This window comes from Colobus angolensis, unplaced genomic scaffold, assembly GCF_000951035.1.
Source record: "Colobus angolensis palliatus isolate OR3802 unplaced genomic scaffold, Cang.pa_1.0 Scaffold32, whole genome shotgun sequence".
NCBI classification, from domain to species: Eukaryota; Metazoa; Chordata; class Mammalia; order Primates; family Cercopithecidae; genus Colobus; species Colobus angolensis.
The window spans coordinates 9,941,218-9,964,493 of NW_012116488.1; the positions used below are offsets into that span (position 1 = coordinate 9,941,218).

The 23,276-nt window shown below is 46.3% G+C and overlaps 1 protein-coding gene across 4 annotated transcripts in view; it reads right to left on the minus strand.

Moving 5' to 3' along the window:
- LOC105518490 (chromosome unknown open reading frame, human C14orf132) overlaps nucleotides 1-23,276 on the minus strand; it is a 49,229-nt gene that overhangs the window by 20,232 nt on the left and 5,721 nt on the right. The window contains exon 2 of one of the 4 annotated variants that reach the window (XM_011951503.1): nucleotides 18,040-18,137. The exons of the other annotated variants lie outside the window; for them this stretch is intronic. Coding sequence (XP_011806893.1) covers nucleotides 18,040-18,093 — 54 coding nt within the window. The 5' untranslated portion in view covers nucleotides 18,094-18,137. The remainder of the gene's footprint in view (nucleotides 1-18,039; nucleotides 18,138-23,276) is intronic. 4 annotated transcript variants of the gene reach the window in all.

Genomic DNA, 23,276 nt, shown 5'->3' on the forward strand with positions numbered 1-23,276 from the left:
TGACAAAAAAACCCTTATAAGTAGAATACATAAAGAACACTGAAACCAGTGTCCCCACATGTGTCTATGTGTTTTCATCGTTCAGCTCCCACTTACAAGTGAGAACATTCAGTGCTTGGTTTTCTGTTTCTGTGTTAGTTTGCTGAGGATGACAGCTTCCAGCTCCAATCCTGTCCCTGCAAAGGACACGATCTCATTCCTTTTTATGCCTGTGTAGGATTCCATGGCATATATGTACCACGTTTTCTTTGTCTAGTCTATCATCGATGGGCATTTGGATTGATTGCATGTCTTTGCTATTGTGAATAGTGCTGCAATGAACATATGCATGCATGTATCTTTACAATAGAATAATTTATTATATATTCCTTTGGGTATAGCCCCAATAATGTGATTGCTGGGTCAAATGGTATTTCTGCTTCTAGATCTTTGAGGAAGTACCACACTGTCTTCCACAATGGTTGAGCTAATTTACACTCCCACCAACAGTATAAAAGCATTATTTTTCTCTACAAACTTCCCAGCATCTGTTGTTTCTTGACTTTTTAATAATCACCGTTCTGACTGGTGTGAGATGGTGTCTCACTGTGGTTAATAATCACCGTTCTGACTGGTGTGAGACGGTGTCTCACTGTGGTTTTGATTTGTATTTCTCTAATGATCAGTGATGTTGAATTTTTTTTCATAGGTTTCTTGGCCACATGAATGTCTTCTTTTGAGAAGTATCTGTTCATGTCCTTTGCCCACTTTTTAATGGGGTTGGAAAACAACCCACTTTTTTTTTTTTTTTTTTTTTGAGATGGAGTCTGGCTCTGTCGCCCAGGCTGGAGTGCAGTGGCCGGATCTCAGCTCACTGCAAGCTCTGCCTCCCGGGTTTACGCCATTCTCCTGCCTCAGCCTCCCGAGTAGCTGGGACTACAGGCGCCCGCCACCTCGCCCGGCTAGTTTTTTGTATTTTTTAGTAGAGACGGGGTTTCACCGTGTTAGCCAGGATGGTCTCGATCTCCTGACCTCGTGATCTGCCCGTCTCGGCCTCCCAAAGTGCTGGGATTACAGGGATGAGCCACCCCGCCCGGCCACAACCCACTTTTGAAAATAGGTAAAAGATCTGAACAGCTAAATAGGAAATATATCACTGAACAAGAGATGTATACACAGAGGGCAAATAAACACTTGAAAAGGTGCTCATCATCATTAATTAGGGAAATGTAAGTTAAAACTACCATGAGATAACACTACACATCTACCACAATGGCTAAACTTAAAAAAAAAAAAAACCCTCGTGTTACTAATTTCTGATGAGAAAGTAGAGCAACTGGAACTCTTGTACCTTGCTATGGCAAGCAATTACGCAGCCATTTAAAGAAAACAGTTAAGCCAGTTCTTACAAAGTTAAACATATGTTTATCATATGACCCAGAAATCCCACTTTTACGTATTCTACCCAAGAGGAATAAAAACTGATGTTCACCAAAAACCTGTGTGCAAATCTTTACAATAGCTTTATTCATAACTGCCCCACACTGGAAACAATGCAAGTGTCCTTCAACTGGTAAATGGGTGAACCGTCTACATTCACCCAATAGAATTCCACTCGACAATAAAAATGAAGAAGTTATTGATGTCCACAATGACATGGGTGAATCTCAAATGCATTAGGTTACCTGAATGAAGCTATATGGGAAAGGCCATTTAGATGGTATTCTGGATGATGCAAAAAACAATGGGGTGGACAACAGCAGAGACAGGGGTGTGTGCAGTAGGGGGTGGCTGGCTGCAAGAGACAGCAGGAGGAGATATTTTGGGGCGATGGAAAGTTCTAAATTTTGATTGTGGTCATGGTCACAGGGTTCTGTGCATCTGTTACCAGTTAGAGAACCATATCCTCCCCTCCACCAAAACAATCTTCTGGTATGTATATTAGCAAGTAAATCAAAAGCACACCTGGGAAGGAGACTGCGGCATTTGGTCTGAGCCAGGCGCTGTGGCAAGCCCAGTATTCACCATTCCATGCAGTCCTCAGGGCCCCTGGGAGGTGGTGGTGGCCTTCCAACTGCACAGTCTCTCAGCTGAGGCCCCAGCGCCCAGGGTCAGGCTGGACCCCAAACCACATCTGCCTCCACGTCCCAAGCTCTTTCTACAGCGCCAAGATTTTACTGCATGTATGACAAAGGTGCTTGGCAAATCGAGACTCAGTGGACCTCGGCCCACAGCAGAGATCACTGAGGCATTTCGACAGGCCTGCAGAACACGTGACAACTTTCCTGAGGAAATGCTCAGAAGGAGTCTCCAGCAGCGTGGCACGGCTCCCCAGGTCCCAGGCCTTTCCATTCACATCTCCCACCTTAACCCTGATGGCCATTCTGACCTGGGGGCTGTCTTGAGCCCTGCATGACCAGTGTGGAGTCTGAGTCAGAGGCAACTCCAAAGAGAGCTTCTCCCGTCACACCAGGTCTCCCTTCACCTCTCTGTGAGGCCACATTCACATGGCTCTCCCAGGCATGCCCTGGAGCTGTGCTGAGGCTCAAGCTGGTTGATTTCAGCGAAAGTCCTTTGTGATAAAGGCCCAGGGCTGGACAGGCACAAGGAGATGTCCACCAGCCCTGGCAGAGCACCCTGTGTGCCCCACCTCCCCGCAGCTCTCCACACTCCCCATGGGGCTAGTCTCCTGCTGAGACATCTGGGGCTCTCACTCACCACAGACCAGGGCCCAGCTTCCCAAGGTTGAGTGGCACCATCCCTCAGGGTGGCAACAGGCTGGGTCCACAGGCTGCCACCTGAACCCCTCCAGGAGAGAGGGCTGGGACTGTGGCAAGCTGGTCAAAGACTGGGGATCCCCAGGGGGAAGTGTGTGTGTTCATGGCTTAATTGGGGTGACAGTAGTAGCAATGATGGCAATCAGAACACTTGAGTTTATGCCACCAAATCTAGGGAAGGTAGAGAAGAGACAGGGGCTTGCTTGCATTTCACTATAGGAGAAACACCCCTGGTGATGAAGCCTTGAAGGGAGACATGGGCCACAGAGGGAGAGTGAAAAGACTGTGTCCCCCCCTACATCTCATCTTGAATCGTAGCTCCCCAAATCACCATGTGTTGTGGAAGGGACCTGGTGGGAGGTAATTGGATTACTGCGGCAGTTACCTCCATGCTGCTGTTCTCGTGATAGTGAGTGAGTTCTCACACAATCTGATGGCTTTATAAAGGGGCTTTCCCCTCTTTTGCTCAGCACTTCTCCTTCTTGCCATCATGTGAAGAAAAATCTGTTTGCTTCCCCTTCCGCCATGATTGTAAGTTTCCTGAGGCCTCCCCAGCCATGTGGAACTATGAGTCAGTTAAATCTCTTTCCTTTATAAATTACCTAGTCTCAGGTATGTCTTTATGAGCATCATGATAATGGACTAACACAAACCTCATTGGATGTTGCTTCCCCTTCTCAGCACATCACCAAAGGCTCAGAGTGAGCTCAGCTGTCTCTGCAAATGGCAGACAATGATCGATGACCTTCACAGTGCGGCAGTCATTAACTCACAGTGGTTTAGCTGCCTTTCAGAGACCCTACCACCCTAGGGATGAAGAAACCAAGGTGATAGAGGTGCACCCCATGAGAATGCAGGGCATGCAGCTACTCCCCTGCACACCTTCCATCGGAATCTTCAGAACTGCCAATGACTCTGGTGGGGTAATTTCTATCCATGCCTTTAACAAAAGGGGATGCAGAAACTGCCCCTAGAAAGGGTTAAGCGATTTTCCCAAGGTTAGTCCCTCAGCTAGCAAGGAGTAGAAGGGGTCAGTGCAGTGTGTGTGTGTGTGGTGTGTGTGTGTGTGTGTGAGAGAGAGAGAGAGAGAGGGAGGGAGGGAGAGGGAGAGAGACTTCATGTACACTGGCGAATGAACCTTTGCAATCCAGTTCAAATCAGAATCTGGGTTTCCTGGGACATGCCTCAAGTATCTCCTCCTCCCTGAGGACTTGCATTTCTACAAACCTGGCTCCAGTTTTATCTGCCATGGGCTTCCTCAAGGAGAGAGAAAAGGAGAGACCTTTAGATGGTGCAGAAGAAGAATGAGGTAGCAATAGGTAACCAGCTCCAGAAAAGGAAGGCTGGGCTGAGGTCAGCTCCAGTGATCCAAGGGAAGGATGGCTACCTGGCTCATGACACACTGAGGTGGGCAATCAATTATTTAAAAAGTAAACAACCAGGTAAAGAACGTAGGACTCTAGGCACCTAGACTTAATTACCAAGGAAAAGGGACAATTCCAAGGGGCACAACCTGAGTGCCCTCCACAGTGGAAAACCCTCATTTGTCCACAGAGTTCCTACCTCATAGGCTCTTGGTTTAGCCCTGGCTACAAGTGGAGGTGAGGTCTGGGGGTGCAATTCAGTAAATCTGCCTGGCTTAGTACAAAAGTCAACCCCTCTTCCTGGGGCAGGGCTCTCCTGTGTGGAATATTAAGTGGAAGCAGGACAATAGCATGCTCTGTGAATTTCCTCCCAGGGGTCTTTGGAAGGCCCTGGAAGAAATGCTAATGAGCACAGGTTTGAAGACTTCTCCTTAGTGAGATGTCTGTGCCAAGAGCATCAAAATAAACTTCCAGGCTGTAAAAATAAAGGTTGATTGGTGTTTGCTGGGAAGAAGGGATCTCAAAGTAGAAAGCCATCCTCTCTAAAATAATACATATTGAGGTCCTTTAAAACTTAATAAAAAAGCAGGATTTTGTGGCGTGCAACTCCACATCATCAAGGCCCTCAACACCATTACATGAGTGACTCATGGAGGTCCCTGGTCAGATGTCAGCCTCTGAATCCTGGGCCTTTGAAGCCAGTGCAGGAGGCTGAAGCCTTCGAAAGCTGCCTGTCTGCCCAGGCTGACTGCACCAGCTCCAGACTGTGCTGCCAGTTGTCCAGCTTCATGCACACCCCGTGCCTGCCCTGGCTAATCACCGTGTGTCTCACAGTGAGGTGCAGGTGGTGTCTTCCCACCACACAGGTATTATAACTGAGGCTTTGACAATTTAAATATTTCCAGAGAACCAGAAACTAAATTCAAACTGCCCGAGTATCATGGTATACTTTGCAATATTCCAGGATTATAGAAATCAATAGTGTCTACCAAATCTGTATTAGTCCAGGTTCTCCAGAGAAACAGAAACAGAACCTATATATATATATATATGGTTCATATATATATATTTAATACATATATGAACAGAAACAGAACCAATAACATATATATGAATGTAAACAGAACCAATAACATATATATACACACACACACATACATACATATATGAAGAGATTATGAGGAATTGGCTTATGCAATTATGGAGACTGAGAAACCCCACCATCTGTCACCAGCAAGTTGGAGACCCAGGGAAGCTGGTGGCATAATTCAGTCTTAAGTCCAAAGGCCTGAGAACCAGTGGAGCTGGGGTGGTAAAACCCAGTCCAAGAGCAGAAGACCAATGTCTCAGCTGAAGCAGGCAGGCAGGAGATGAAAGGGGCGAATTCCTCTTTCCTTCTCCCTCAGTGGACTGGTTGATGCCACCCACATTGGGGAGGATCATCTGCTTTAATGGATCCATGGATTCAAACGCTAACCTCATCCAGAAACACTGTCATGGACACCCAATCTGGGAATCCCAGGGTGCAGCCAAGTTGACACCTTAAATGAACCATCACAGTCCCCTGGTGCTCAGCACAGTGCCTGGAGCACAGCACGTGCTAAAGGTGACCAGAGCTAATGGGCAGAATTTTGGACAGAAGCCAGGTACATAGGCTTTTTGCTGATGAATGTGGCCAAGCTTTTCTCCCGGGGGTACTAAGCGGCTGCCGCTCCCTATGTGGTCCGTGTGCTCATCCTGACGGAGGTGGAAATAGAGAGCTCCAAAGAGTCCCTGCTTTGGTCGCATCTGGAAGTGAGAAATTCTTTTCTACTCCCTGCAGAGGTTATCAGTGGGTGGGGTCTGCCTCTTTCTACAGACAGGGGGCTGAAGGCTAGAATCAGCACCCACGCATCTACAGTGAGTGCCTGCCGGACGGGGCACGGAGCACCCCGCCTAAGATCACTCACATCACACACTTGGGAATGGCATCCAAGCTTCCTCCGATCCCCAAACCCCAAAGGCTTTCTCGTTAACTTGCCCAGCCCTGCAACACATTGGGGTGACATCCTGCAGAGAACTGGCCTCCAAATCTGGCTGTTTTGCTGAAAAAACATGATCTGCCCTTTCATTAAGCTTTCCAATGCACAGGGAGCTACCAAGCCTTTCTGTGCTGCTCGCCCATGCAGGCTGCAGTTAAGGGCAAGATTTGCTACTGGATATCAGTACTTGCCACTCTCCTTGGCTAATGTGTCCATGCTGGAGAGTCTTCAATTTACAATGAGGTGGATGAAATAAAAATGAAAGCTAATATTTATTGAGAGCCTGCTCTATGCCAACTATGGGCTGAGCACATTACAGGCATGATTGGGTTTTATTATCGAAACCCTATGAGGTGGGTACTATTGTCACCTTTGTTTGACAGGCAAGGACACAGACACACATGGCAAAGAAGACATAACCCTCTCCGGAACCCCTGTAAGTGGCCACCTGCATGTCCTTACATTGTGCAGGACAAAGAGGGCTGCTTTCTTCCCTCAAAGAGCATCTAAGCTGGTGGAAGGTAGAGGGAAACCTACAGCACTCCAAATGTGACCAGGCACAATGACACTGGGATCTACGCTGAGTGCATGCTAATTTTTTTTCTTCTTTTTTTAAATACAGAGTTTTGCTCTTGTTGACCAGGCTGGAATGCAATGGTCTGATCTCCACTCACAGCAACCTCCGCCTCCTCGGTTCAAGCAATTCTCCTGCCTCAGCCTCCCAAGTAACTGGGATTACAGGCGCCCACCACCATGCCCAGCTAATTTTGTATTTTTAGTAGAGATGGGGTTTCTCCATGTTGGTCAGGCTGGATTCAAACGCCCGACCTGAGGTGATCTGCCCGCCTCGGCCTCCCAAAGTGCATGCTAATTTTTAGAGCAATGTTCATGTTTGTTGCGGTGACTCCCTTGTAAGCACTTTACCGCTGTGCTATCTTTCTGGTTCAGTGGAAGCTTTCAAAAGGGGTCCCACCCAGAGCCCAAGGATGGCAATGGGTTCAGATCCAGTTCCCCGCACTGGCCACACTGGCTGTCCTATCCCCTCCCGAAATGATGTGTCAGGTGTGCTCACGTGGCCGCCTTGCTGCTGGTGCGACTGCCTTTGACGGAAGTGCTGACCTGCCTCTTCACTGCCTGCAGGTCCCACTATCTATGCTCACTTCCTCTCCTGAGCCCCTTCTGGGCGCCCCAGCACCTGGGCAGGGAGGGGCAGTATCTTTCGAGTAACAGCTGCTCCGGGACTGGTTGTTGCAACTTTGTGGTGTCTCCTCATTTTCACAACAGCTCAGGATGAGATGGAGGATCGGAGCTCAGAGAGGGATGTTCATTTCCCTGAGCTGGCACAGCTCGTATGTAACTGATCAGGAATCAAACTCCAGATCTACTGACTCCTAACTCTCCTCACTCCAGGCTGAATTAACAGCTTTCTCTACTGGGAGAGAAACAGCTTTCTCTCCCAGTAGAGAAGGAACACATGCTAATTTATTCCTAGAACTGACAAAATATTCATTACATTACATTATATTTATTACATTGCATGTATTATAGTACATTATATTATATTACTTTACAATATATTATGTTATGTTACATTACCTTATAGTTAGATGTGTACTTATGTTACATTATAGTTAGCTGTGTACTTACCTATTTTTCTTAGGGACTGTGAGCACTTATAGGATATGAGTCGAGTCCAACTTCTCTTTGAATCCCAGTGCCTAGCACATCTACTGACATAGAGCAGATGCTAAAAATACTTTTTATTTAAAAAAAGTGTACCCAATCAATTGCTGTGCATTGAGCTACTCGATATAATACATACATGGCGGAGGAGATGGCTGTATTTTCTGTGTGTCCGACATGTAGGACCCAAGGAAATAAGGATATTTTTGGAAAGCCAGAGAGCATTTCAGAATTAGGAGGAAAAAGCAAATTCACCTTTTCTGGAAGTGTTGCCATAGTAACTCAGCACAACGCAGGGGGAGAAAACTCTGTCTCATCAGAGTACATCATCTTAGATTAGCAATAATGGAGGAAGCACTTGCCCTGGGGGGACAGAAAGGCTCAGATGATGTGGTCCAGGGCCCTGGGGACCTTGTCCTCCATATGCATCCCATGGTCCATGGTGAGAACTCAGGGGACTGGGACAAGCCCCAGAGCCACAGCTTGCATTCAGAGGAGGCTGGCTAAGAACCTTAAGAAGAAACAGCCAAGGCCAGTTTGAGATGCCCCACCTCCCTGGCTGTACCTGAGGAGCTCCTCCACCTGGCTGTGGCTTCCTGAGGTGGGGATAGAGGGGATGAGTCTGTGCCTCTGTTGGTTCAGCTATGAGAAGTTCAGGCCACTCTCACTGGATCTCAGCAGTCAAGCAAAGCAAGAGGATGGGGAGTTTAAAAATTTTCCCTTAGGGAATAGCTGGCAAAGATTGCTATAAATTAGTATTTATTCTATCCCAATTAACTCGAAAGCATCTTTCAAGTGATTCAGCAGTGTCATTGGAACCAAATGGATGTCCCCTGTGTGGGCCAGCAGCCTCCTAATCAGATTAAATTCCTTTCCGCTGTGGAGAATAAAGTATCAGGGCCTTAGGAGGATGGGTGGGGAATTTGTTTGTTCCATTGTTATCTCGTTCATTGGCTAAACAGACATTTTACTGGGCACCTACGACATGCCAGGGGGTCAGGTTGGAAGCCAGAGGTACCAAGAGAAAAACTATGTAATCCCTATTTTGGAGGAAGAGAGAGAGAACGGGAAAGTGGTGGTGGGTGATGAAGGCTGAGAAGAGAAGACCAAAGGAATAAAAGTGAAATTGAGCATCATTCTCCATCAGCGAGCACATGCATCCTGGAGTGAAGCGGGGGCTGGGGCAATGGCAAGTCCAGTGGGTTTACCTCCCTAAGTGGACCCTTTTGGTTTATTTTTAAACATCCTCTCCTCTATATGGCAAAATTGTCTTCAGTAGTAATCATAGCATGAAACAACAGCAACAAAAGGCCAGATTCTCCACTGGAGGTGCACATCGGAATCTCCAGGAGAACATTCTAAAATCTACAGTCTCCTCCAACCAATGTAGCTCTCAGGGGAATGCACTGCACCCTCCTTCCCAGGGGCACCTGTATGAGCAGAAGAGGAAGGCACAGAGGTGGCCATCCTGTGCCAACACAATCCGGCTCAGGACTCTGCAGCCTCACAGTTATTTCAGCACACCCAGCTGGGTCAGAAGCGAGAGAAAACTCCCCCCACCACTACACATGATGTTCAGGAAGTCACGTCAACACCCCCGACCTGTGTACGGGAGGAAGAGAGCACACTGGGTTAGGAAGAAAACAGGGCCAGAAAAGCTAAGGGAGGTGGCACCATGTGTGTGCACAATCCCTGCCAACCAGCAAGCCTGTTCAACAGAGCTGGCCTGAACAGAATCCCAGCATGGAAAATGCAAAATGCCAGGAAAGCAAATTAAGACTAGGATGTGAGTTTTTTCTTTTTTAATTTTTTTAAATTTGATTTTTCCATAAGTTATTGGGGTACAGGTGGTTTATGGTTACATGGGTAAGTTCTTTAGTGGTGATTTGTGAGATTCTGGTGCACCCATCACCTGAGTCATATACACTGCACCACATTTGTAGTCTTTTATGCCCCCTTCTACTCTTCTCCCAAGTCCCCAAAGTCCATTGTATCATTCTTATGCCTTTGCACCCTCATGGCTTAGCTCCCACATATCAGTGAGAATATAGGATGCTTCGTTTTTCATTCCTGAGTTACTTCATTTAGAATGATAGTCTCCAGTCTCATCCAGGTCGTTGCAAATGCTATTAATTCATTCCTTTTTATGGCTTCCTAGTATTCTATCTCATATATATATATATACATACATACACACACACACATACACACCATAGTTTCTTTATCCACTTGATGGTTTATCCACTTGATGATTGGTGGGCCTTTGAGTCGGTTTCATGATTTTGCAATTGCAAATTGTGCTGCTATAAACATGTATGTGCAAGTATCTTTTTCTCATAATGACTTCTTTTCCTCTGGGTAGATACCCAGTAGAGGGATTGCTGGATCAAATGGTAGTTCTACTTTTATTTCTTTAAGAAATCTCCACACTGTTTTCCATAGCGGCTGCACTAGTTCACATTCCCTTCAGCAGGTGTAGAAGTGTTCCCTGTTTACCGTGTCCATGCCAACATCTACTATTTTTGATTTTTTGATTATGGCCATTCTTGCAGGAATAAGGTGGTATCGCATTGTGGTTGTGATTTGCATTTCCCTGATCATTAGTGATGTTGAGCATTTTTTCATATGTTTGTTGGCCATTTGTACATCTTCTTTTGGAATTGCCTATTCATGTCCTTAGCTCACTTTTTGATGGGATTGTTTTTTTCTTACTGATTTGTTTGAGTTCATTGTAGATTCCGGGTATTAGTCCTTTGTCAGATGTACAGATTGTGAAGATTTTCTTCCACTTTGTGGGTTGTCTGTTTACTCTGCTGACGGTTCCTTTTGCCGTGCAAAAGCTCATTAGTTTAATTAGGTCCCAGCTATTTATCTTCGTTTTTACTGCATTTGCTTTTGGGTTCTTGGTCATGAAATCCTTGCCTAAGCCAATGTAGGGACGTGACTTTTGTTGTTCCTCAAAAGGACACCACATGGCTGGGCGTGGTGGCTCACCCCTGTAATCCTAGCATTTTGGGAGGCTGATGCAGGTGGATCACCTGAGGTCAGGAGTTCAAGACCAACATGGCCAACATGGTGAAAACCTGTCTCTATTAAAAATACATAAATTAGCCAAGAGTGGTGGCGTTTGCCTGTAGTCTCAACTACTAGGGAGGCTGAGGCAGGAGAATCACTTGAAGCCAGGAGGCAGACGTAACAGTGAGTCAAGATTGTACCACTGCACTCCAGCCTGGGTGACAGAAGAGACTCCGTCTCAAAAAAACAAAACAAACAAACAAACAAAAAGGATGCCGATGCCACAGTCCTGTTCTTTGGGTGGACAGCACTTTTCGAGAGGTCAGTTCTTATAAGGAACCTCCTTCCTATTCACCCTCTGTTTCTGAGGGGACGGCAGCTTGGACAGGAGCAAGGAGGCCTGAGACCCACCCCAGCTGCAAGTCAATGGCTGCTTCACAGCTCCCTGGCCTCTGCTTACCCAGCTTTCAAACAGACATGATGATCCCTGCCTCATCCACCTCCCAAACTCTTTAAAAGCATCAGATGAAAATAAACATTTTCTGTGATAAAGGTACTGATACCCACTCTTTTTGTGACTCTGGGCAGAAAGGGTCTGTGGTATCTCTTTGATCCTCAGTGTTTTGCACATAGCAGGCACTCAATAAATGCTCAGTGGCTTGTTTGGGCAACATCAAGTCTATATTATGCTCCATAAGTAACCTGTCTGTTGGAGAGAAAATCATCTCAGAAACAAGATTGGATTCGTCCTAAGAGTATGTAAGGGCACTCCGAAGGCCGAGAAAGAATGTACCTGGCAGCCCAGGAGAGAAGACAGCACTTTAATCCGCTGTTGAAAAACCTGAGTCCAGTTGCCGAAATGTTTGGCAAAGGGATCTGGGCCACTCTCTAGGGGTTCTGAAACGCATGCAGCTCAGAGTGGTGGAATTGAGGGGGTTGTAAGCGTTAGCATCCGTGAGAAGGGAGCTAGGCAGGAGGACTTTTTCTTAAGAGGCAGAAAATGCCTCCTTTCCAATTGAAACAGACAGTGCTGGTGTTTCAAATTATTAACATAAAGACACATGTGGAGGGCTGCAATCCCCATGTCAGCTTTTGCAAAAGGCAGGGGAGATATAAAGTAGATTAATGAAAGGAAAACACGAAGATCCATTGGTCCTTTTTGCTTTCTTTCTTGATTAATGGAGAACATTTAGAGCTGGTGATGCTCATCTCATGGTTGAGGGTGAAAGAGGACTAGGGGGTCAGGCCAGGGTCCAAAGTCAGGCTCTGCCTCCAACTGGTAGTCTAGCCAAACATCCGCTCCTTCACTCCAAGCCCATTTCACTCCAGTGGGCAGACTGTGGAAGGTTCAGAGATGACATATGTACATAGCAGGGACTCCATCCATGGAGCGACTTGCTGGAGAAAAGCCATGAGCAGACAAGAAAAGCTGCCTGCAAGGGCTTTTGACTTCAACATGTGCCAAAGGACTAGACCAGCTGGATAGAGGGTTTATCCTCAGGAAGGTTGATTAACTCCTCGTTAAGGGGGAATGTGGTGACTTAGATAGAGACAAAGTATTAGAATAATGGTTCTGTTGAGCATTTGTAAGAAAGTTGTGGAATTATGCTGAGATGTTCATTTATTTATTTATCGATTTATTTATTTTTAGAAAGAGGGTCTTACTCTACCACCCAGGCTGAATGCAGTTGTGTGATCTTGGCTCAGTGTAGTCTCGAAATCCTGGGCTCAAGCAATCCTCCTGCCTCAGCCTCTCAAGTAGCTGAAACTACAGGCAGGCACCACCACACCCAGCTAACTTTATTTTTTGTAGAGACCAGCCCTGGCTGGTCTCCGACTCCTGGCCTCGAGCCATCCTCCTGCCTCAGCTTCTCAAAGTGTTGAGATTACAGGTGTGAGCCACTGCGCCCACCCTGAGATGTTTATTTCTTTAAATATTGCCCACCCAAAGGCACATGATGGCTAATTAGTGCTACTTAAAGGAAAACATAGTAAGTTAAATCCACACACAATCAGAACCCCCGTGAATGACATCTGCCACTGCAGACGTTCATCACACACAGCTCTAGCTCTGGCTCTCCAGGCAGCCACATTTGCTGTTTGTCACACACACAGGTAGCTCCTTAAATGAACCTATGAACTAAAATGAGGGGTGTGAATACACATGCCCAATGGCAACAGATAACACCAACCCCAGCTACTCCAACAGGGAGAAGGTGCAGGAACAAAGAGCTGGGCCGTCCACACCCCTGTCTGACTTGGCTACCATGGAGCTGTGTGACTGTGGACTAATCCCTTACCCTCTCTGGGCCTTATCGTTCTTATCTCTGAATGTGGGTAATGAAAATATTTCCCTCCTTGAGGTGCTGTGAGGGCTTCTTGAGCTGACAGAAGAAGAGCCCTGAGAATGAGACCCAGTGCATGGTTTTAGGCACAGAGCCTAGCACCAGGGAAATGGTAATTTAATAAGCTGCCATTGTGTTTAGTTTTGGTAGCACTAGTAGTAGGTGATGGTCGTGGCACTGTCTTTGTTTTTACTATTTTAAGATGGTGCATGTTCTGGGAAGAACTTTTTCAAACTTGAGAATTAAGAGCTTACTGTTTCACTTCCTATTCAAAGGTCTACAGTAAATACACAATGGGCTATGGAAATGGGCAGGGGTGTGTCTCAGGGCTCAGGGAACCCTTTACCCAGACCCTTCCCATCTCAGCTCCTTGGATGTTTGGCATGAGAGATGTGGGACTTATTCCTCTTTAGACAGATGTGTTTGCTGGATTTGCTGATGCTGGGCTGGGTCCCTGGCACTGGGCACGGGTGGGAGGGAAGAGACCTCTGGCCAAAGCATAGAGGTGAAGTTCCTGGCTCTTTCAGATGTGCAGCGTGGGAATTGGGGTGGCTAAGGAAGAAATCAAGTGAATGGGTGAGGCAAGGGAGGAAGACAGAGTGAGGAAGGACATTGCTCTGTCAGGAAGCTGAGTCCTGAGTCCCCAGATGGTAGCACGAGAATGAGGGTGCAGAGGATAAAAAAAATCTGCTGAATAAACTCAACATTCTGTTTAGCCACTCAAGCAACAAATATGCACGGCACTGGAACTCTCTACATGTCACAAAGCACATCGCAGCTCCCTTGGCTGGTCAGTGCTCGCTGTGACAATAGAACGGCTGTCATTCCACTTTTACTGTTGCAGAGATGGTGGTTGTAAGGGGTCACCTTTGCAAAGATCCCACAGCCAGTGTGGGGGCCAGCAGAGACGTGGGCCTGTGACACCAATCCCACTTCCTTCATCTTCAGTGCAGAATCGACTTCATACCAGCCCCATGTCCTGTGCTAGGAGGAGCCACACAAGAACCGGCTGATCATCTCCACAAATGACAATCTAGCGGCTAGGGAGGGAGAAGTCCCCAGGAATGCTACAGAAGAGCACTGGCCACTCAGAAGGATAGCATCTTAGTGTGTGGGATCCAGGCACCTGGTTTTGTGGGAAGGGGATTCTGAATTCAGCATTGAAGGAGGGGAGGGGGGCATCCCAGGTACAAGGCACTGAAAATTTGGAACACCACTATGGGGAGCTACATGTGTCTCAGCCTAGCTGGTGTGGGCACCAGGAAGATGCATTTCGGGCCCAGGCCTACAGATGGGGTCTGTTCATGGGAACAAGGGTTGGACCAAGGCCTTGGCACTGTATCCCATGGATGGAGGAAGCCACAGAAGACCCTCAGCAGGAGGAAGCTCCCTCTGGCAAGGGTGAAGAAAGGAAACAGATCAGGAAGCAACTGGAGACACCCCCCAGGTGAGAAGCACCTGCAGTGGTCCAGGGAGGAGGAGAGGCAGGGCCGAGGGCTGCAGCAGTGCCATGGCGATTTGGATGGATGTTACTGGGTCAAGAAATACCCAGCCCATCTAGGACCCCCTCAGCAGAGACTGCTGCCAGGTTAAAGAATATCCTACGAGCTATGCTGCCATGTGACAGGTGAGCACAGCACAGTGGCTGACAGCAAGGATGCCCAAACACGACCTGCAAATCCCCCTCTGCCACTTGCTCCCTGTGTGGCTTGGTGCCATAACCCTGGGGCCTCAGTTTCCTCATCTATAGAATGGGAATGATGAGAAGTGCTGAGAGCAGAGCCTGGCCTTTCATGAGTGCTCAATACATGTCAAGCTGTGTCATTACTATCTGGTATATTTACAAAGCTATTTGCACAAATCACCCCCTCCAACGTTTGAAATAAACCCATGAAGCAGGTTTTTTGTTTTGTTTTGTTTTCTGAGTGTCTCATTCTGTCACTTAGGCTGGAGTGCAGTGCTGCCATCATGGCTCCCTGTAGCTTCGACCTCCTGGGCTCAGGCCATCCTTCCTCTTCAGCCTCCTGAGTAGCTGGGACTATAGGTGTGCACCTGGCTAAGCTAATTTTTTAACACCACACCTGGCTAACTTTTTTGTAGTTTTTGTAAAGACAGAGTCTCACTCTGTTGTCCAGGCTGATCTTGAACTCCTGACCTCAAGCAATCTGACCGCTATCAGCCTCCCAAAGTGCTGGGATTTTAGGCATGAGCCACTGCGCCCAGCCTGGGGAATGTAATCTTGAGCCCCTCTCCAAATATGCAAACAGGCTCAGTCATGACTTTCTCGGGACATGCAATCAGGCTCACCGGGGAATTGAAGCCCCTTGGGCAACCTGTGGCTACTCTGCACAGAAGATAGGCCCCTAGCTGTTCCCAGCCCTGCCAGTGGCAGCCCTACTGCTGCAATGCTTTGGGAGGCACCTGAGTGGGCTGGGCCAGGTAGGGGAATCTATGGAGGCCCATCCTTCCCATTCCCTGTTTGAGATGCATCCTGTCTGATCCATGAGCCCAGGTGGCTGCTGCTTTCTGCTTGAGGGCACAGACTCGTGGATGCATTCTCCAACATCACTTTTAATCTCCCCAGCATGCCTCAGTGTCTGGCTGTGTGGGAAAAGCCACAATGCTAACTTCAATTAAAAACTGTTCTCATGCATCTCGCTTTGCTTGAAATGTTCTCAGCACGGGTGAGGGATTGGAGTCTTTCAAGCAAGAAGGTAGATGATTAAAACCTGCCCCGGGAGGCCTGAGATGGTACAAAAGTATAAATAAGCCAATGTTCACAAGATTCTTAAAAGAAGGGGAAGGTGAGTTGAGAGTGGAAGTCAAGGAAGAGGGGAGGTAGAAATGGTGTCATTAAGGATCTTTATTCCTATGGAATAAAATAGCACTGGGTCACAGAGGGCAGTTATTTCCAGGAGCCACAAGTTGTGTTTATGAGTAAGTCGGACATAGACAGAGGTGTAGAGTGACCGAGTGAGGAGCATCTGCCCCATGACGTGTGGGCAAGGAGGAGAGTGGAGACCCTGAGCTGAGGGAGTGAGCCACGAGACGCAGCACGTGGGAGCCAGGTGGCTGGTTCAAATCTGCGCCTCAGTGGCTTCACCTGAAAGTTGGGCTTAATTGTCATCTCGACTTCAGAGCATGGTGGTGAGGCTTAGCTGTGCTGCTCCGTGTAATACAGAGAGCCTGGCACACAGCAAGGCAGGCGTTAGCATGGTCGGTATGGTCAGTTCTGGTTATGGTGACTCAAGCGACCAATGGCACCTGAAGGTTAGCTTCTCCAACCTTCGTGATAGGAACAAAGAGAAGGAAAAAGCTTCAGTGCCTTCACGTTGTTCTCCACAAAGGATTCAGGGGTGGAGGCGAGCTTCCTTCCAGATAGACCACAGGAGGCCTGCAGGATCCTCTCCCAGGATGTCTACTGGCACCATGTGATTTTCCTGACCAAAAGTGTAAAAAATGGACTCCACTTCCAAGGGCCAATAGACATCATTCATCAGCAGGAGGCCACACAGATTCCCCTTTTGCAGAAGACATCACTCCTGCAATGTTTGGCAGAAAGGAGTCTGCTGCTGGGCCCTCAAGGGACCCTCAGAAGGGAGGGATGCCCTGATGGCGAGCTGCTTGGAGCTGCAGGGGCAGAGGAGAGGCATGGCCCCTCCTGGGGGGAGCAAGCTTCCTGTCCTCCAATGCCCCTCTCAGTTCTTTCAGCCTCCTGTGGGGTCCTCACCTCCACCTCTGGCACCAGCCTGTCTGAGTCGTGGGACACCTGTCTTCAGCCATCATCCACTCTGCCCGGACAGGCTGCAGAGACAGCCAGGCTAGAAGGGGTTGTGACAGACAACCATACTCTCTGTGGCTCACATCTGCCTCCACCTCACTCCAACACTCTACAGTCCATCAGCCGTGACTCAGACCTAGCCTTGGGCTCAGATCCAGCCTTGACCCCAGCTTAGCCTCTTCTCACCTGGATGACTTTGGGCAAGGCCCCAAAGCTCTCTGAGCCTCAGTATCCTCTTCCCTAAAATGGGCATGCTGAATGTGTTGCCTTCGTAGGCTGCCCGTGCAGCACAGAACCTGGCTGTTAGCAGGTGCTCAAGATTCACCTACACCATCTGTCCTCTTCTTCCACCAGAGGGTGGGGCTCCTGCCTTACCAGTCTTCGTGCCTAGGAATGATGTTCTGTATGCAATGTGTGCTCTCACACTGTTGGTAAGGATGACAAAGACGACGAAGGCTGGCAATCACTTCTTTTTGGCTTTCCACATTCCCCAACACAGCCTGCCTGCAAGGCTGGCCCTGCCTGATTGATTTGATTATTGGGATACGCAGCAGGGCCCAGATGCAACCTCCTCAGGGAGAGAAGAAGGATTGGCAGGAGGTCAGAGAGAAAGCAGGAGATGCAAGAAAGGCTGCTAGGACTCGGTGCAGAGAGACGGGGGTGCAGGGTGCCTGGGAGAGCACATTAGTCAGCCCCCCTCAGGTGTCCTTCAAAGCTGCTGGAAACCAAGTCTTAATTCATTTCTAATCAGCTTCCAGAGCATCATGGTGAGGAAATGGATGCGGGGTCTTCACGAGGGCTGGAGGAAATAAGCAGTATTCCAGCTCTTGGCTAAATGGTAGGCTGGCAAACTGCATGGGCCTCAGGCTGGAGCAACCTGCTTCCACCATTTCCCTTCACTTTCATCCTTCTGGGGAACCAGACTTCCTAGGGCCCAGGTATTTGGGATGGAGGCCTAAATAACCCATCCCTGTTCACTGAACTACCCAATTCTGGCTCCTGGTATGCAGACCCCACACCTGAATTACAGACTGGCTCCCTCAATGTCTCATGGAACATCCTGTCACAGGATACCTGGAAGAACTCCAAGCGGCAATGGCAGGATGGAAAGGAGTTAGGCTGGTCCATACATGATTTGGCTTTCTCACTGTTGTTCCCAAGGCTCACTTGACCTGTAGAGTATGTATGTATGTTACTCACATTTTGTGGCATTTGGGAGACAGGGAGAAAGAGAAGTGCCAGATAGACCAGGGTCCATAGCTGGGAGGTAGGGGTGACGATCTAGATTTAGATTCAAGTGTTAACATTCCCACAATTGGAGAAAAGGAAGAAGGGTGGAAATACAGCTGTGAAAACACAGGCTTAAGAAAATTCCACTTTCAGCCAAAATGGAGTAATAGGGACTAGATTTACTCTCCCAACTGAAACAACTGAAAACTAGATAAAATACATGAAAATGATTTTCAAGACACTGGACATCAGACAATGAAGGACAGTGACCCTTGAGAGATGGGAAATTAGCAAGGTGAGCCATACAGGTGCTCCAGTTTACTGCCAGTGGAAAGTTTCCAGGCCCTGGAGCAGGAAACTCAGGCAGGGCTCAATGGACTCCCTGAATTGAAGAATGGAAACGAGTCTGGGGAGAGTGAGGCAGCTGGAGACCACAGGGCAGAGTACCGAGAGAAGACAGCTGCACAGAGAGAGAACCCTGGGCTTGAGAGAGGGACCACTCAAACATTCAACAGTGCATGTTTGTGCAGAAGCTGCCTGAAGCAGGGAAAGAATCACCCAAAAAATTGCAGGAAACAGTGCCTGGCACCCATACAGGACCAGAAATAGTGCCTGTTTCCCTCAGTCATTTTGAAAATCTCATCATTTATGGAGCACTGAGTAGGTAGAATACTCAGAACAGCATTGCCTTAGTGATGGGGAATAATTACTCTTAGATTAAATGTGGCTTGATCCTGCCTAACAAATCTTTAAAACAGTACTTACAAAAATCAAACTGTTCTCAAGCATCTGAACCGCATCCCAGAACAAAGCACAAGAATATTTATGGGAATATAAAAATATCTAGCATACACCACAGTAAAATTCACAGTGTTTGGCATCCAACCAAGAATCATCAGGCATGTAAAGCAGCAGGAAAATATGAACCTTATGAGGAGAAAAGGCAATCAATCAAAAGCAATCCAGAATTGACATATTTAGAATTAATAAGTGAGGACATTAAAACAGTTGTTATAACCATATTCCATATGTTCAAAAAGCTACAGGAAACAATGAACATCTTAAGAAGAGAAGGGAAGAGATATATTTTATGTAAAAGATCTAAATTAGCTTCTAGAGATGAAAACCATAATATCTACTATCAAAAGTACACTGGGTGGTGCTATTATTAATAGCAGATTAGATATTCAGAAGAAAATCTTGTTAACTTGAAGGCATATCAATAACAACTATCCAAATAAAACACAAACAGAAACAAAGACCAAAAAAAAGAGAAGGAGCATCAGTGAGCAGTGAGACAACTTCAGGTGACCTAATATATGTGTATTAGTGGCAAAAGAAGAGTTGAGAGAGAAGACAGAACTATAAATATATACACACACACACACACACGTATACATACATATACATATATCCATATGTATATCCATATATATACATGAAGGACAGTGACCCTTGAGAGATGGGATATTAGCAAGGTGAGCCATACAGGTGCTCCAGTTTACTGCCGGTGGAGAGTTTCCAGGCCATGGAGCAGGAAACTCAGGCAGGGCTCAATGGACTCCCTGAGTTGATGGAGATATATATATATATATGTGTGTGTATATATATATATATATATATATATCCATATATAGACATATGTGTATATATATATCTCCAAAGAAGTAATAGCAGAAAAATTCCCAAAGTGATGCAAACTGTAAATCCACAAGTGCAAGAAACTCTCCAAACTCCAAGCGCAAGAAACATGAAGAAAATGACACTAAAGTACATCATAATCAAATTGCCCAAAATCAATGATAAGGAAAAAAATCTTAGAAGCAGCCAGAGGTCAAAAAGATGCATTACGTTCATAGAAACAAAGTAAGGATGGCAGCAGATTTTGCACTGAAAATAATGTAAACTAGAAGATGATGGAACAATATCTTTAAACAAACTGTCAACTTAGAATTCTATGCCCAGGAAAAAACAAAGAAACAAACAAACTTTAAAAAAACAAAGCCCTTTCCCCCCACACACATACAAAAGATATAAGAATGGATTCATCAACACTTCTGCATTACTAAAAAAGTCTTTCAGGCAGAAGGGAAATGATACCATATAGAAACATGGATCTGCACAAAGGAATGAAGGGCACTGGCTATAATAACAATATGGAAAATAAATGAAAATTTTTCTTACTATTTAAACCATTTAAGAGAAAACTGACTTTCAACAAATAATAACAATGTAGTTTGAGGTTTATAACATATGTACAAGTAAAATGTATAACAACAATAGCACAAAAACTAAGAAGGGAGAAATAGAGTTTTACTGTTTTAAAGTTTTTTCTGTATGTACAGTGGCATACTATCACTTGCAGATCCAATCTGACAATCTCTGCTTTTTTAATCAGAGTGTTTATACTGTTTACATTTAATGTGATTATTGATATGGTTGGGTTTAAATCTATTGTTTATTGTATTTGTTTTCTATTTTTTCATCTGTTCTTTCCTTTGTTTTTCTTCTTTTTCTGCCTTCTTTTAATAGGTTGTAATTAGTTAAGATCTATCCTATAAATACAAAAGCAACCATAAATTAACAAAACAAAGAGTTGTGTTTAATAAGCCAGCAGGAGATAACATGGAAACATTTAAATTTCCCAACCCAAAAGAAGGCAGAAAAAGAAGAAAAACAGACCAAACGAAGGATGAAAAAATAGAAAATAAATACAATAAATGGTAGATTTAAACCCAACCATATCAGTAATCACATTAAATGTAAAAAGTCTCAGCCGGGAGCAGTGGGTCATGCCTGTAATCTCAGCACTTTGGGAGGCCAAGGAGTATGGATCACAAGGTCAGGAGATTGAGACCATCCTGGCTAACATGGTGAAACTCCATCTCTACTAAAAAATACAAAAAAAAAAAAAAATTAGCTGGACATGGTGGTGGGCACCTATAGTCCCAGCTACTTGGGAGGTTGAGGCAGGAGAATGGTGTGAATCTGGGAGGCGGAGCTTGCAGTGAGCTGAGATCATGCCACTGCACTCCAGCCTGGGTGACAGAGTGAGACTCCGTCTCAACAAAATAAATAAAATAAAATAAAATAAAAGTTTCAACAGTCCAATTAAAAAACAGATATTGTTAGATTGGATTTTAAAATAGGCTCTTAAAAATTTATGTCAACAGAAAAACCTGAACAGAGATGTTTATGGCAGCTTTATTAATAATTGCCAAAACTTCAGGTGATCTGCCTGCCTCGGCCTCCCAAAGTGCTGGGATTATAGGCGTGAGCCACCACGCCCAGCCCAAGACGACAAAACCCTGTCTCTACTATAAATACAAAAAATTATCTGGACATGGTGGTGGGCACCTGAAATCCCAGCTACTCGGGACGCTGAGGCAGGAGAATTGCTTGAACCCAGGAGGTGGAGGTTGCATTGAGCTGAGATCATACCACTGTCATCCAGCCTGGATGACAGAATGAGACTCCATCTCAAAAAGGAAAGTAAAAACTTGGAAGCAACCAAGAATGTGTTCTTCAATAGGTGAATGGATAAACAAACTGTGGTACATCCAGACAATGGAATATTATTCAGCACTAAAATGGAAAAAGCAGGCTGGGCACAGTGGCTCACACCTGTAACCCCAGCACTTTGGGAGGCCAACGCAGGCAGACCACCTGAGGTCAGGAGTTTGAGACCAGCCTGGCCAACATGGTGAAACCCCATCTCCAGTAAAAACACAAAAATTAGCTGGGCATGGTGGCACACACCTGTAATCCCAGCTACTGGGGAGGCTGAGGCAGGTGAATCCCTTGAACCTGGGGAGCAGAGACTGCAATGAGCTGAGATCATGCCACTGCACTCCAGCCAGGGCAACAGAGTGAAACTGCATCTCAAAAATATAAAAAATAAATCAAAATAAAATAGAAAATAGAAAAAGCTATCAAGCCTTAAGTGTATATTACTAAGTGAAAGCAGCCAATCTGAAAAGCTACATACTGAATGATTCCAACTATGATACCCTGGAAAAGGTAAAACTGTGAAGATAGTAGAAAGATCAGTGAGTGCTAGGGGTTGAGGGGAGGAAGAGGTGAATACATGCAGTCCAGAGGACTCTTAGGCCGGTGAAAATACTGTCTATAACGTGGATCCACGTCATTATACATTTGTCCAAGCCCACGGAATGTACAACACCAAGAGAGAACCCTAATGTAAACTATGGACTTTGGAGTGTTTTGTTTTTGTTTTTCTTTTTGTTTTTTGAGATGGAGTCTCACTCTGTCGCCCGGTTGGAGTGCAATGGCACAATCTCAGCTCACTGCAACCTCCACCTTCCAGGTTCAAGCGATTCTCCTGCCTCAGCCTCCCAAGTAGCTGGGATTACAGGTGCCCACCACCACGCCCAGCTAATTTTTGTATTTTTAGTAGAGACAGGGTTTCACCATGTTGGTCAGGCTGGTCTCCAACTCCTGACATCAGGTGATCCTCCTGCCTCGGCCTCCCAAAGTGCTGGGATTACAGGCATGAGCCACCGCGCCCAGAGACTTTGGAGGATTCTGATGTGTCAATGTAGGTTCATCAGTTGTGGCAAATGCACAGCTCCAGTGGGGGTGCTGATGGTGGAAAAGGCTGTGCATGAACAGGGGCAGAGGGGCATCTGAGAAATCTCTATGCCCTCCTCTCGATTTTTCTGTGAACCTAAAACATCTCTTTAAAAAGTTTTTAAAAATAATAGGCTGACGTGATGCAGAGACCTTTGTTTGATCCTCAGCTGTGTGCCCTCCAAGCCTCAGTTTCCTCACCTATAAAATGGATCTGAATGTGCCTATTCCATGGGGCCATTGCAAGGATTCAGTGAGATTCTGTGTATTGCTCAGCACAGGGTTTGTCTGGTACCTCAAAGGCATCTATTGAATGGTAGCTGTGATGGGAAGGTACAGGGGCGTCTTGAGGGGACACAGTGAGGAGGGAGTGAACACAGATGGGTGAACACAGATGGGTCTCCATCACCTCAGTGTAGAAAGAGCTGAGGTACAGGACCTGAAGAGAACAGAGCACACAGCAAGTGCTCCGTAAACACTCAGGCGTTTCA